At 44.5% G+C, this 16129-nt stretch overlaps 1 protein-coding gene across 1 annotated transcript; it reads right to left on the bottom strand.

The window, feature by feature from the left end:
- Nucleotides 1-801: 801 nt before the first annotated feature.
- rce1a (Ras converting CAAX endopeptidase 1a) lies at nucleotides 802-14745 on the bottom strand. The gene is made up of 8 exons (XM_061710030.1): nucleotides 14468-14745; nucleotides 11904-12006; nucleotides 11300-11383; nucleotides 9288-9366; nucleotides 7675-7842; nucleotides 5745-5816; nucleotides 5604-5666; nucleotides 802-3764 (listed from the first exon to the last, which is right to left on the bottom strand). Exons 1-8 carry the CDS (start codon nucleotides 14581-14583, stop codon nucleotides 3535-3537), a joined length of 915 nt encoding a protein of 304 aa, XP_061566014.1. The 5' UTR covers nucleotides 14584-14745; the 3' UTR covers nucleotides 802-3534.
- Between the last annotated feature and the right edge of the window lie 1384 nt (nucleotides 14746-16129).

Here is a 16129-nt window from a genome sequence, read left to right on the forward strand (position 1 = left end):
TGCAGCCACTCCTTGTTCTACATGAACCTCCACCAGAAGTCAGGTGGTTGGTGCCAACCGTGCACGGGTTGAACGTCATTTCTGAAATGACTGTTTCAGATGTTCCCCAGGAACCAGGAGTTCCCCATCTACGGAAGAGTATTAGGGCCATACAGGAGAAAAAATATTTGAGAGGGGAAGACTTTTTTTTTTTATTGTGCACTTCGAGAAAAAAGTCAAAATGTCGAGATTAATGTTGAAATACAATTTCAAGAATAAAGTTGAAATTTCGCCCTTTTTCTCAACATTTCAACTTTATTCACAAAATTTTGACTTTTCTCAACATTTTGACTTTTTTTCTCGAAGTGCATAATGAAAAAAAACTTCCTCCTCTAAAATAATATTTTTATTTTTCTCCTGCCCTAATACTCTTCCGTACCCATCAGGTCCCTCCCAGACCAACATAATAATAATACATTTTATTTATAATGCACTTTACATTACTGAAAATCTCAAAGTGCTAGTTTGATAATTAAAAGGAAACAGAAATAATAAAATCAAGATAAGAGATAAAAGGGATAAAAAGTCAAGACATGGCAGAAAAGAGAATAAAACAATTAAAACCAGCAACTAGGGAAAAAAAACAGCATTGTTTAGTGATAAAATGCTTAGCTAAAAAAAGGTTTTTAGTCGTCCAACCCACCACATTTGATGTTTGGTAACATTAATGTGCTTCAGTATGGGTTTGTTGGTGTTTTACTTGTATCAGGCGTTACAGGGTCAAAGGTCACCTGAGGGAACAGAACAGCACCGACACCAGAAGACATATAAAATGACTTTATTTACAAATAGATACTCTGCAGTGACTGTAAAAGATTGTCAGAATAAAACTCTACTTCATGGTCTCCAACGTGCACCGTGCTGGACACAGCAGCACTAAACACATGCACACATCTGTACACTCTGTCACCAAAATAGATCTGATTAAAAATATAGTGCTCAGTAGAAACGCCTGCGGAACCGGCTGGCTCGGGTTTTTCACAACTTCTGAAAACGCACGTTTAAATCACGCTTCCTCTCGCTGTTGTACAGGAAAATATGGAACTGCACGTCTGCAGCTAGTCTCTGGCGGCGGCACGTCTGCAGGTTCAGCAGCAAACATGGGAGCTAACTGCAGATTTTCTCTTCAAAAGCAGTAAAAAAAAACAGCAGCGCTCCGGTGTGGCCTGTAAGGTCAGCGGCAGCCGACTGGGAAGAAGCTGCAGATCCGGCCCCGATCAGCTCAACGGTGGTGGATCCAGGTTTAATCATCTGATCTCAGAATCACCTGAATGCAAACTCCCCAGCACCAACACTTGGATATGAATGGTCCTAGAGGACAGATGAGAAAGCTCCACAACTTTCCTGAGACTTTCGCTGTTCTGGTTTAAATTTGTAATAAAGGTGACGATGAAACTAAAAATATAATAATCAGAGCAAATGAGAGACATTTATGGCACACGGCACCAACATTAGGGAGAAGAACCACCACCAGACAACAGCAACCTTGACCTGGAAACCCGTCCTGAACGCAGATCACCTCCCAGTGGGACCGGGCCGGACTAAACGAGCTAACGGAGCTAAACGGAGCACGGCTTCCTGTCATTTAAATATAAACCAATAAAACTGTGTCCATGACTCATCACACGGACATCCTCCCAGGAAACAAACCGTCGACATCAATCAGCTTCAGTGAGGTCCCCAAAGACGAGGACAATTTACAGAATGTGACAGCAAATATGGGGAATGATACAACCGGGAATCCAATGTTGTATGTGGCATTGTCCTGTAAATAAAACTGTCAGAAAATATGCCTCTAAAGCAACTAATATGACTGTTTTCACAGATTTAAAGTTAAATGAACAACTAGTAGATTTGAATTAATAATCAATGTTCCTCAAACTAAATTAAATAAGGAACCAACGAGAACAATCAGTGCTTTAAACCAGATTCTAACCACGACAACAGAAACTAACAGCAGAAGAAACATCACAGTAGTTAGCCTCGCGCAGCTCTAGCCTCGCGTGTGTTGTTTCTGTCAGTTTTAGCAGCAGAACTTTCATGTTGAGAGTCCAGCTCCGGCGTCTCGTCCCGCTCGTCTCTCAACAGTAAATCACTTCATGGAGGATGAAAGCAGCCGGACGACGCCATGACAACAATGTTTCCAGAGCAACCGAACACAAGAACAAAGACGTACTGGTGTTGTGAAGGAGACGTCAGCTCCACGTCTGAGACCGAGACAAAAACCATCAAACTTGGACTTGAAAATCAGATATCAAAAAACACTCGACTGGATCTGCGCATGTGATGGAGACGTGCACACAGATTATTTGAACAAAGAACATGTTGGATCATTGGTGTCCCAGGTCTTGAAGCTTTCGTTTATTGCAATTAATTCCCACATGTTCCCGTCACGTCCCGTACAAAAGGTTCCCGGCTCCGAGTCCAGACAGGTTTGGTGGGAGAGGAGACGTTCAGGAGCTCCAATCAGCAGCTAGTGGATGTGGACCTGGCTGAGCAGCAGTCAAATACTGCTCACGGTGTGGACTCACTTGGATCAGAGCACGTGGGCTCAGTTTAGGTGGCCGTCGTGGCCCGGCCAGATAACGCGCCTGTGGAGTCAAAGTTGGCCGTTAAAGAGCAGCAGCAGCAGCAGCAGATGTGACAGAGCTTCCCGATTCAGGCTCCAGGGCCAAGAAAAGCAAAAAGAAGATGGAGTGAAGTGGTTGCCAGACGTGTGACTGAAAGAGCAGCCAGCTCTCAGCGGTTCAGAGCTCCGTCTCCCCCTGCTGGCAGCGTCTGGTCACTACAACCACACCAGAACCACCGAGCAGCAGAGCCGGTTCTGCTTCCCCACACAGCTGACGTCTGAGACCAGCGGAGGCGCGGAGACGACCGCAGCCGCCGTCCTGTTTCAGAAACCCCCCCCCAAACACCCGAGATCCCAGACTACCGTCTCAGCTTCGGAGAGAAAAACCCTAAACTGTCTCAGTTCATCCTGGAAATGTGGATCAATGACGTTTTGTGACATGAAACAGGTCAAATCTGTGGACCCAAGAACAGCGTGTTCTAGTTATAGAGAGCGAAGACGCCGTCGGCCGCTCTGCAGGCTCGTCACAGCGAGCCCGGGAACCAGAGCCGTCCAACAGCCACCAGGTTCCCTGCAGCAGTTTAGCTCGGACCAGCTTCAGGAACCGCTCCATCCACGGCAGGCGGGAGGTTTTATGTTGGAAGGTGTTTTGTTTCGTGAACGGTACGATGGCACAGCCAGGGTTTGGCGTTGGACGCCGGTTCGTCCCGTGAACGCGTGTGAGGTGGCCGGGCGGCGGAGAAGCGCGTTAGCGGCTGTTCCGGCAGCGTTCAGGTCGACTCTTCCCGAGGACTTGATGGTGACGTGTGACGGCTGGGAGGAGTCAGAGCCACCGACCTTTCTTCCACCGTAAATCCCTCTCCCCAAACAAACAAAAGAAGAAGAAAAAAAGCCTCCGTCAATCATTGGGATGCCGCGGTTGGCGATCAGGAGCGGCAGAGCGAGCTGGGGGACGAGGCCAGAGTGCAGACGGGGGTGGGGAGGCCGTAGTAGGACGGGTCGGTGAAGGGGAACAGGAAGAGGAGGAATAGCAGCACGCCCAGCAGATACGAGGACAGGACCAGGATGCGGCGGGGGTGGTCCAGGGCGGCGCTGATGGCCGGGAAACCCATGTAGTTACAGAAGGAGTGGCAGAGCACCGGCCCCACCAGGTGACCTGCAACACAACACAACAGGAACAATTACAGGCGCCCCAACATGAATGAGGCTCCACCCACAGGCCACACCCCAACGTTAACGTGTCGTTTTTGGCAGGGGTTACGTTCCAAAAAGAACCCGTGATAAGTGAAATCTGCAAAGTAGCAACCTTTTTGAGAAAATGAAAAATGATATGAAAAAAATACAATAAGTACAGTAGGACAAATTGTGACTTGAACGTATTTCCCTGCTCTTCTGACTGTTGTTGCATCCTGACTCGCTCTGTAGCGTCTTTTTCTCCTAAAGGCGCGGTGCATATGTGTTTTTTCCAGAGAAGAACATAGTTATGGGTCGTTGTTGTCGCTCTTTTTTCATTCTGGGCAAAAAGATTCTTATAAACCGACATGCCACCATGGATTATATTTGAGACTGTAATGAACGATTCATCAAAGGCTCCCGTTCTTGAGCTGCTGCTGAAGCTCATTGGCCGTTCTCAGCTTGTTGCTAAGCAACCAACGTTATGACACAGGAAGTGAAGAAGCGGGGAGACTGTTTAGCCAATCAGAATGCAGAACACGATGCACAACGCAAATCCGTGAAGCAGCGAGACGTGAAAGGTGAACCGCGTTATAGCGAGGGATCGACTGTACTCATAGATTTAGCAAGAAATCAGAGTTATTGTTTTACAGACTGTCGAAAAATAAGCTTAAGAGAGACAAATGGGTCGCTGCAAATCACAGAAACAACTGGATTCCAGGCACCGAAACGTGGATTTGCGGTTCCCATTTTGTATCAGGTAATGTTGGATTTTTCGGTAGCTAACGTTAAATGGTCAAATCATAAAGCTCGGTGTCCTCATCACTTTAATTTCTACAACGAATCCTGCCTTGAAGTAGGACCAAGCGTCAAGACTTTTCTATGCCTTCAAGCTTTGCTTCATGTATTTCCCCGGCATAGAAATTAAGTTCATATAAATATCAGGAAACTCGATTCGTGGCCAAATACTTTGGGATGCTCCGATATAATTTTTTTATATATAGTATTTTAATTTGTGTACTTGCCGATACCGAGTACCGATACGATACTTCTACCACAAAAATAACTAGGCTAAAACTGCAATGAAAAGTGCAATGAATTGGAAGACAGGTTTTATTTGCAACAGATAAATTCAATAAAAATAAATAAAACTAGTAGAATAACTATTTTAAACCAAAAATATTCTGTGTAAATAAAAAGTCTCCACACTGGCACTGTCTTCACATTTAAGAAAATATCAAACATATAACATATCGAAACATCATATCGCGGCTCGAGTGTGTCGAGAAGACGGTGAAATCCTTCGTCTTCAACAACTGACGGTGGCTGCTCATCCAGCGCTATATAATGAGTTAGAGCCTCCGTTATTTTAACGGCCCGTGGGTTGTCTCTTGGCATTGTTTTGCAGAACCTGAGCTAATGTTGGCTGTTGTGGTCTTGCAGTAGCATTAGCAAACTCTGTATACTCCGCTTTATGATGCGCCTTGAGATGTTTTATCAAGTTGCTGGTATTAAACGACATATTCTCCTTTCTAGTCTGCCTTGCTTCTGTCGTCGTCCCTTATTTTGAAATATGTCCACACTGCTGACATCCTGCTGGCATTAATTGTCACTATCTTGCCTGAAATGGCGCTGCCAATCTCACTCATGGGTATCACTCTCTTCTCATCACCACGCTGACTGCAGCTCAACGTCTCCCCCTAGAGTCACTAATCAGTAACTACAACAACAATGAAGTGGTATCGGTGAATTTTTGCGAGTACGAGTATATGAGAGCAGTATCGGTATCGGGGCATCCCTAGCACAGAGCAAAGCTGCTCACCTGTTCTGATGAAGATGAAGGCGGTGTAGGCCCCGAACACGGCCGTGTAGGAGAACTGGAACACTGCAGCAAACAGGACAAAGCACAGTCAGTCCTCAGCCCTGTCCCCCCCCACTCGTCATGGCGCAGGTGGGCTCTCACCTGCAGACAGGAAGATCCCCGCCAGCGTCCCCTGCCGGAACCGCAGCAGCTCGATCACGTGGTGGAAGTGAGCTGGAAGACATTCACAGGTCTGAGACTGGATCTGGATCCTTCTCACGGCAGGCGTTGCAGATTCGCAACAGCTAAATTTGAATTAACTTATTACTCCACATCCATACTTCTTTTTTTTTTTTTACTCAGAAGTACCACTGCACGACTTAGTTGTGCATTCGTAACAAACTGTTTCCCACTAGGCCACCAGATGTCACTGCTGTGTCCTTTCCAAGATGTTCTCCTTGTGGTCACTGACACAAATTTTGTAGGCATCAATTTCATGTAAGTATCACTACCAACCTCCATAAATTCGAAACCAATACTGCATTAGATGAATTATGAATATATATATATATATATATATATATATATATATATATATATATATATAGTACATGCCAATTAGTAGATTTTATCTCCTCTGGGTTATTCCCCAGGGCAGCTCAATTTTGATGTTGCAATCTTGCAACATGTGCCAGACAGGTACCAATGGAAGCCACATGCTTTATCTACTAGTTTCCCTATATTTTGAGCAATAGTTTATACTACGGTTATTTTATTATGTCCCATGTTTACTAATTACTTTGAGGTGTCACTGAGGGTATATCCTATAGAAAATGAAATTATTTGGAGTGAAGTTACAAACTATCAGAGGTAGATTTGATCAAAAGCAATGGCATAATACAATGTTCATTTGACTGAGGAATGTAGCCTAAATCCCATGGCACATATATTAGCATAGATCTGTGTTTGACGGAAAGCTTTTTTTGACAAACTATCTTACAGAATACTCTCTAGGCAGGATTTGCAGCGTGTTATGGTGGGCCGACAAAGAATGTGTACAGTCAGGGAAGTCAGTGAGATGATTTGCATTCCTGATGGGATTTTATCTGACACAGAATCCATTCCAGATGATAAAATTCATGATCCAGATTTTCAGAAAAATTCCTGAAGTATACGAGTCTGACTCCAGCTTTGATGACGACGAGCCACTGGCAGCAATAGCAAGAGCTAATCCCAACCACCTTGATATTGAAATCCATGACGTACATGCAGACGATGATATGGAGGTCCCAAGTAACAATGAACCTCAGCCAGGCTTAGCCAGAGGGGCCGGGGCCGGCGGTATATTACTGTCCTTGTGTGACTGTATGTTCTCTCAAAAAAAAAGCAATAAACATATTGTTAAAAAAAAAGTGACCTAAAAAGAGATCTGGTTGTTAATAAAAGGTAAACTGGAGGTTTAAATAAAAGTTTACAGAAGCTCCATCTTACTGCCCCATGGTTACAGAGGACAACATCCAAATGTCAATAAACCCCAGTCAACTGATCATTATGGGATTTTTCCCATGTCAGAACCACTGATTTATGGCGCTTTTCCACTAGCACCTACTCAGCCCGACTCGACTTTGCGCTTTTTCACTAGGGGTCGAGGTGGGTGGAGAAGCTCTACTCATCTCAACTCGGCCTGGTTTCTATTCCATAACAATTCAGCACCTGGAGCAGAAGTAGGAGGTTGGAGTGAAGCTGCTGTGACGTATTTGATTGTGTGATCTAAACGAAGAAGACAACAACACTAAAGATGTAGAACCTGGAGGAGATGATAGATGTGCTGCTGGGTCTGTGGCTTGTGTTTGATATCAAGTTAAAAAATGAGATGAGAGAAGCTTCAAGCGGCTACGCTTTTCTTTTTTTTTTTGTCTCTGCGCTGCTGAAAAGTCAGCTGGAAGCTGCAGCTATGAAGTGACAGATCTATTGGAAAAGCGCCATTAGAAGAACCCCCAGCTCCACAGGTTGGACCAGACCCTCTCTAGACCGGGACGTTCCAGTTCAAGGATCCATCTCAGTCCTGCTCCACAGCAACTGCTGGACTCACCGACTCCGAAGAACAGAGGACAGGTGAAGACGGCGGTGGCCGGGCCGGCACACGGCACCAACATGGGCAGCATGCAGGCCCGGAACACCAGCTCCTCCGTCAGCGGCGCCACCACCTGGTTCCGGAGCCAGCGCATGTCGCTGAAGCAAACCATCCAGAAGCAGGGGTCTGCAGGACACACACACAATTGAAAAGATCCATTTTCCGATTCTAAATGGATTCTCATATTGATTCCTAAAAATCGATTCATATTAGGCTTGGGCGGTATCCAAATTTTAATACCGTCAAACTTCCTCCACATTTTACCCCGGTATACGGTATTACCGTGACTAATTAAAAATTATGACGTAAGCCTCAAGTGGTATTACCAAACTGTTGGCTTGAGCCTTCACCGTTCAGAAACTGAATACCAAACACTATTACTGAACAATAACAACATAACATGCTTAATATTAACAACGTTCATTAACAACAAATGCAGCTTATAAAAAATAGCAAATACAACAGTCGCGCACAAATCAATTAAGATCATGTCGGCGCCGACAGGATTTGGGAGGCGCACTTCACATTACCGTAAAGCCTGATTTATGGTTCCGTGTTAAATCGACGGCGTAGGCTCTGCGTTGGTGTAACGCAGAACCGTAAATCAGGCTTTACTCCTACCGTTTAAAATACAGCCATCTTTCTCCCCCTCTCTCTCCCAGTGCGTCTCTCTCCCCTCCGCACTGTCAGGTGATGACATCACGTTCATAAACTTTATGGAAAGTCTCAAAATGTAGACATAAACATATTCAACTATTTAAGTAAAACTGAAAGGTCAACCACACATAAGTGCTACTTTACATAGAATCAATTTTAATCAATTAAATGACTTTTATTTGATAATTGTTATCTCTTATACAAGTCCATTGCATTTTTTCATGACGGTATTGAAAATGATACCGCTGCTATTTTTAGACACCGACAGTATACGGTATTACCGTAATACCGCCCAAGCCTAGTCTAAAGATCGATTTTTTTTCCCCCCCATCATTACATTACAACTTTTTGGTATTTTTTTGTTTATGCATAAAAAAGGAGTTTTGTTGGACACGAGAATAACTAGTTCCATGTTTTTGCCTTTAAATAGGTTTAAAAGTATGAAAACATTAAAGTTTTCCGTTATAATTGCATACATTACCTATATTTCTTTGGTTTATATACTGCCTTGGGGTACATTTGCATAAAATGCTGAAAACCAAATTCTCAAAAATGATTTCATCCGTCTCTGTTTCCTCCCTGGATCTGTTTGGTAATTCTGCCCCATGATGTTTCTGAAAGCAGTTCTATCAGCATTCTGGGAGCTGATTGGTCCTTACAGCATCATTAGCCGCCAATACTTGCTGTTGAATCTCAATATAATACTAGTATTAATATGTTGCATAACTACAGTCATATAATTCATGCAACAGCTCAAAAAACTGTTTTAATAACACTAACCCGAATCGATATTGGAATCAAATCGGATTGAATCAAATCTTGATAATCGATTCTGAATCTTAAGAATTGCAATGAAATCGATTCTTGACATTTGAATGGATCCCCAGCCCTATCCAGCACGGTGGCTCGCTCACCAAGGGCCACCCGGATCCCGTCCAGGAAGCTCCAGGGACAGTCCAGGGCGAGCTGCAGGAGGGGCCCCAGGAACAGGACCTGCAGCACAGAAACACGCAGTTAACAAGGACAGAACCGGATCTGGAACCCAGAACAACCTGGACCTTCTCAACGGTTTAAAGCCATCAGAGAGGCTGCCGCTGCTGAGCAGAGGTCTGAACTGAACACTTCAACATTCACAACCTGTTAAAGATCGTGCTGGTCCGGGAACCAGCCCGGGGGCCTCGTGTACAAAGAGGGCGTGGATTCCATCGTGAATCCTCCCCGTCTCCTCCCTCAAGTAGAAACATTTGAATATGATAATGAGGATAAATATCCATAAAAAACCTTAACAAGGAACTTGCAAAAACAAGTAAAACAAAAAAAAAAAAAAAAAACTGTCTGTGAGCTGGAGATAGTCCTGTCAGAAGTTGAGGCCTGGAAAAAGTAATTTATTTGGGGGCATTTCTTCCGATTTAAGCTGCATTGCATTATGGGAATTGTTGTTCTTTGCTTTGTGTTGCGTTCCGTGAAGAGTTGTGGTTTTATTATGATGTAAGGGTTTGTGAATGGTGGCCCTGTGATGGACTGGTGACCTGTCCAGGGTGTAACCCCTGCCTCTCGCCTGAAAATGAGCTGGGATAGACTCCAGCAGACCCCCGTGACCCTGCAAAGGATAAAGCAGGTATAGATAATGGATGGATGGGTTTGTGAATGTTAATATTTATCGTTAGTGCATCATTACACTCTCCTTTTCTTGTTTGTATTTTAAGAACCGACACCAGAACTTAAGTTGGTGGATGAAAAACGGCTCCTCGTTCCGTTTGTGTGTCACACGTATTATATACTGACGGATTAAGACCAATGTACACCTTTTTTGAGTTTTACACATTGCGGATGTCTGCGGTCACCTCTCTCATAAGTATAACAATGTGAACAACATGAACTTATATTTAAAACATGAAGCATCACGATCTGATTCCCCTGCTGCAGAAATAAAGACAACTCGTGCCAACGGGATTATTGAGGTGCAAACGTGAGAAATAAAGAACAAAGTTGCTTTAACTCGGAGTGTTGCATCCGCAGGAGGAGAGACCGGTCTAGATCCCGGTCCATCTCCGGAGAAACACTTTCTGGATCCTGCAGCACCTGCAGCCGACTCGATATCAGACTCTGAAAGTCGCCTAAACATTCAATAACAACTTTATTCATATATTGCTAATCACATCAGTTCGTACCAACCAACCTTTCAGAGACATGTTCATTTTATTTTAAAAGAACTTTAGAGAACCGGTGATTTAATGTTTTTTCTGTCCAGACACAGTTATGGGATGTTTAGGATCTGGCTTTTATCTCCAGTAGTCCTCCCATACGGTCGTCATGGTGACAGAGATGTCCGACCTGTAGCAGCTCCAGCTGAAAGCATCATGTTGGTCTGAACCGGAGCAGCTGGTCCAGTTCAGGGCAGAGATCCAGGAGGATCCTCTTGGTACCTAAACCAGCTGATGGTCCAGTCTTAGTCCTGGACCAGCAGATCAGTGTGATCCCTGAAGACTCGCTCCTGATCCTGCATCAGCAGCTTCCTCTAACGGAGCCAAGGCTGCGATTGTGATTGACAGGTTCCCACCTTCATATGTTCATGTGGTTGATTGTGAAAGTGTTGCAGCTCCACTCGTGTGTAACTTATCTGGTGATGTGGGGACTGTCGTGTCCTTCATGTGGTCATGAACTTATTGTTGACGTCACGTTTCCTCATATTCTGGACTTTACTGCATCACCAGTGAGTGTCTCCAACGGACAAAACCTCAGAAAAGTGCGTACGCCAGACATGATGTGTGCGTGGAAGACCGCAACTTTCCACGTTCAAATCACTTTAGGAACATCCAACCGTGAGCGTGGAAAGTGGCGTACGCGCGTTTTTTGTGCACCGCACGTTTTGTACACGAGGCCCCTGGTGATGGAGCTCATCTCTCAGTTTCTGTGTGTTTCTTACCATCGTCAGCATCAGGGGAAGTAAAACCGCAGGAACGATGCCTTCAACCCGGATCCCCAGGAGAGCCAACAAGGAGGAGCTGGTCTGACACACACACATAGAGTTTAAATAAACAGTCACATATCTGCCTCAGGTTCCCTCTCTGCCTCTCCAACAACCAGTGGTGCTTTTCCACTAGCACCTACTCAGCTCAGTTCGATTCCACTCGGTTTGGTTCTTTTCCACTAGGGGTCTAACGTGCCGAGTAGATACTTTTCTGTTTCTACTCTGCTGAGGCTGCTGAGTCGGCTGTATCTGACATCATCACACTACAGGCCACCGATTGGTCGGGGGGTTGGAGTCAGACGTCTGAGTCAGGATGTGACATCAGAGAAAGAGCAACTCTGACAGCTTCTTGTTCATTTTATTTTACCAGCAATGGCAGCAAAAGTCTGTTCTGATCCAACTCTGAGGTGCAGATGTTCATAAACCTGGTGGCTGAGGAGAGAATTAAAAAGGATCGACCGAGGGCAAGTTGAGTCGAGCTGAGTAGGTACTAGTGGAAAAGCGCCACCGATGAAATGACCCGGTTTCCTCGGGGGCCACGTGTCTGAGCCAAACTCACCCTGGCCGACGTGAGCTCCCTCCAGACCCAGACGAAGAGCGGCGACAGCCCCGACACCACCAGCACGCTGGTGAAGCGCCGCTTGATCACCGTGGGATGGTCCCTGAGGAGAGAAGACGGCGTCAGCAGCAGGACTTCAGGGGTGGCCGAGGTCAGAGCGCACGGTTCTGTTCCTGCCTGTTCAACACAGCCCGCACCGCCGGCACATCTGGAGGGAAAACCTCTAAACCTTCCGCAGTCCTGACAGTAGGGCTGCAACGATTCGTCGACATTGTCGACAAAAATCGATAATCAAAATTGTCGACAATGAATTCCATTGTCGACAATTGTCGACAGACGTGTTTTTCCAATGGAGTGAGGCGTCTCACTTCAATACAATCTCTGCTGAGAGTCGCGCCTTCGCGCTAGCGGGTAAACAATAATGACGGCGTCCCATCCTGTAGTAGAGCAGCTGCATGTAACAAAACTTCTAAAGTTTTGGAGCCTTTTAGCCTCGATACGGTAAATAAAAAGATGACTTGCAAAGGTTTGCAAAGCAGACCTTGCTTATCACGGGAGTACGTTGGTAATGCACAAGCATTTGAAGAGAAAGCACGTTGGGTCTGGGTGACGAGTTTCAACAAATGATACACCAGTTCAACCCAGAGAACGTCCTGCCATCCAGAACCCATTTACCCACTTGATACAGAAAAAATATGAGACGTTTTATTTTATTTTTTATAAAACACATTTGCCTGTCCTTAAAAAATTAAAAATAATGGACAGAGATTTATTTATGTCTATACTTGTCCTTGGTTTTGATTTGTAATGAATCCAGAATGTATGACATTTTTGCATTACAGAAAATAAAGGACTTTATCACAACATTCTAATTTTCTGAGACAGTCCTGTATTTTTCATTGAAGTACACATCTTTCTTGTGTTTATTATCATTTGCCACATAATTAAAGCGACATACTAAATTTAAGAAAAAATTACTAATTATCCGATTAGTCGACTAATCGTTTCAATAATCGGTGACTAGTCGACTATTAAAATAGTCGTTAGTTGCAGCCCTACCTGACAGCCAAGCAGCTCTAACCCGTTTAATACAAGGCCAGAATGGGAGGATGGTCCTCTGCCGAGCCTCCACCCCCCGGTGGTTCTGGACTGTCCGGAGAGCAGGTCCAACACCTCAACCACCTGCTTTCATTCAAATCTACACGCTCTTCTTTGTTCTACTGTGGATAAAATAAAGTTGATCAAGTCTACCAATCACTGCGCTCTGTGGTTCCTGACACTGGTCGGGTTTCTCGGGTGTCTGGAGGTGACGGGGTTCTTGGCTGGTTCTAGTGGACCAGGGAGTCCCTGGCAGGGACTGAACCGGCACCACAAAGCCCAGCCCCTGCAGATGAGGTGTCCCTTATTTATTTTTCAGGGAGTTGGCAACTCTAGTTGAGCTGCCCAGGTGAGCCGTAGCGGTCTAGGACCAAAATACATGCTGGACCTGTTAGACCACATTCCACCGGTCATGAAATCACTGGCTTCCAGAGTTTAAAATCTTACTGCTGGTCTACAAAGACCTGTGGTCTTGGACCAAAATACATGGTTGATCTTAGTTCCTATGAAGCTCCCAGACCCCTGAGGTTCATCTGGATCTGGTTTGTTGTGGTTCCCAAGAACCAGAACCAAGCAAGGTGAGGCAGCGTTCAGTTATTCTGCTCCTCACCGGTGGAACACACTTCCTGTAGACCTGACGTCTGCTCCAACTGTAGATCCTTTAAATCAGGGTTAAAAACATTACTGTTTACTGAAGCTTACTCCTAAATTAAATACTTACCTGCTGTACTCTACTGCCCTTACTTTTTAACAACTTGTGCTTTTTATTATTTTACCTCTTTTCTTATCATTTTATTTCATTTTATTTGTTATTTACTGTTTAATTGTGTCTTGCCGCTTTTAATGTTGATGTAAAGCACTTTGAATTACCTTGTGTTGAATTGTGCTATACAAATAAACTTGCCTTGCCATAAAACAATAGAAAGAAAGCAGAACATCCATTCTGTAATAGTGCACATTTTTAGTGCAATAACAAAAGTGCAAACAGAAAACTTATAAACATATTTGTGCCTCAAAGGCCATGACTGTAGGCTACAGTTGTAGTAAAACAGAAAAAAATAAACTTATGAACTCAACAGCTCAATGACATTTTATGACTATTTTTTGACAAAGGGACAAAGTGTATGGAGCTAGAACAGTCTCATAATTTGCAAACGCACACACCGTTTCACAAATGCACACAGAACAGCTCACAGACAAAAAAAACGTTTGTAAATCAGGTTATATTTGTGTGTGCATCAAAAATACATGTGTATATCTTGTCCTAGGCACGTGTGAATTGTTCTGTTCATTTGTGAATTATGAGACTGTTCTAGCTCCATAAAAGTGCGTCCCTTTCCAGCTCAATACGGGACTTTAGTTTATAAATACGGGACGATTCAGTTTTTCACTACACCTGGGCAGCTCAGCTGGCCGGGGCGGCTCGCTACGGCTCACCGGGACGGCCCGCCGGGGCGGCCACTCACCTGGGCAGCTCGCTCCTCCACACGTACAGGCTGCCCACGTAGCAGCAGGCGAGCAGCAGGCAGGATAGCACGGAGGTCCAGCAGCAGCCCGCGGACCGAGCCTCGTCCCCGGGCATCCTCTCCTCTGCTCTCCCCCCTGGAACCGGCACGAACACCTGCTGGAACCCGCAGCGACACGCTCCGACCCGCGCTAGCACAGGCGAACACGAGCAGCGGCTACTCGCTCTCCTCTCCGGGAAGATAACGCGGCTAACGCGGCTAGCGCCTCCATTGGGCGAGCTACGTCACAGAGACGTCATCACGTCGTCTGAGTTCTTCTTCTTCTTTGTGTTTTTTGGCGGATTGTAATACCAGCTGTAAGGTGCATACCGCCACCTACTGACCCGGAGTATGTAGGACAGGATCTAGTTGTCGACTATATAGCTTTACATTAAATAATCTAATATAATAATAATAATGAAAAGAGAAAAAACCCTAAATGAAAAGAGAAAAAACCCTAAACAAAAAATAAATAAATAAATAAAATATAATAAAACAAATAAACCGCTATATACTCACTATATCCTGTAAAACAAGCCAGTGTTTCTAAGAAACTCTATGACCCCTCTCTGTGTCTCCCACACCTTATCAGAATCAGAATCAGAATCAGAATCATCTTTATTGGCCAGGTTCGAACATTGTTCAAAAAGGAATTTGACTCCAGTAATTTCGCTCTTTGGTGATAAAATAGAATATAAACAATAAAACAAATGTGGAATTTCTATTATACAGAATAAACAGTATAAACATTTAAAGGAGCTGTATGTAAGAGCAATAATACAACGAATCATAAAATGACCCCGATATGTCAACAGACATTTAAAAATCATGTTCATTTCAAATACTTATGTCACTGACAACAGCACTCAAGCCAGGATATTCCAGTTTAAAAAGAGGAGTTGCAGCCCTCAATTGATGTTTATGTTGTCATTTTTTGTTTTGGCCTGAAGCGCCACCCTCCACCTATCTCCCAATCACCAAGTCAGTATTGTTTCTGAAGCTCCACCCTCCACCTATCTCCCAATCACCAAGTCAGTATTGTTTCGGCATCCGGGTTGCCAGCTCGGCTCTAATTATCGCAGCCATGGCAGCCTACGTTCCTGCTGCATTCTGCAGCCTACCTGGCAAACCTCTGGTCGGGGGGAGGAGGGGGAGGGTACACGCTGCTCAACAATATTTTGAAAGTGACTGCAGTACCAGTTTTGGACATTTCTTACAGACGGCTCCTTTAAGGTGCAGCAGTTTGAGGTAGAGAGAGAAAAAGAAAAGAAAAGAAAAGAAAAAGGGACAGTTCTTAATAAAAATAAACATAACCTATTTACAATTTTACAGGGCAATTATACAAAAGAAATACAAAAAGATTATACAAATTATACAAAAAAATACACAGCGAGGGGTGCAGCTGAGTGAGGCAGACATGGTTGTCAAGGAAGGTGCTAGATGGTTTTTTGCACGTGATTGGTTACTCTGAGACTATTATTTGTGGGAGTTCATCAGAGCAACCGCTCTGACGTCTGGGTAGTGCTTATCACCCTTAGTTCCCAGTATCCCTGTCAGATTCCACTCCCCTGCCTCTCTCACCCTGTCTTCCAACCTGGTCCTTTCTTTGATATATTTAGTACA

Source organism: Cololabis saira, chromosome 20 (assembly GCF_033807715.1).
Source record: "Cololabis saira isolate AMF1-May2022 chromosome 20, fColSai1.1, whole genome shotgun sequence".
Lineage (NCBI taxonomy): Eukaryota > Metazoa > Chordata > Actinopteri > Beloniformes > Belonidae > Cololabis > Cololabis saira.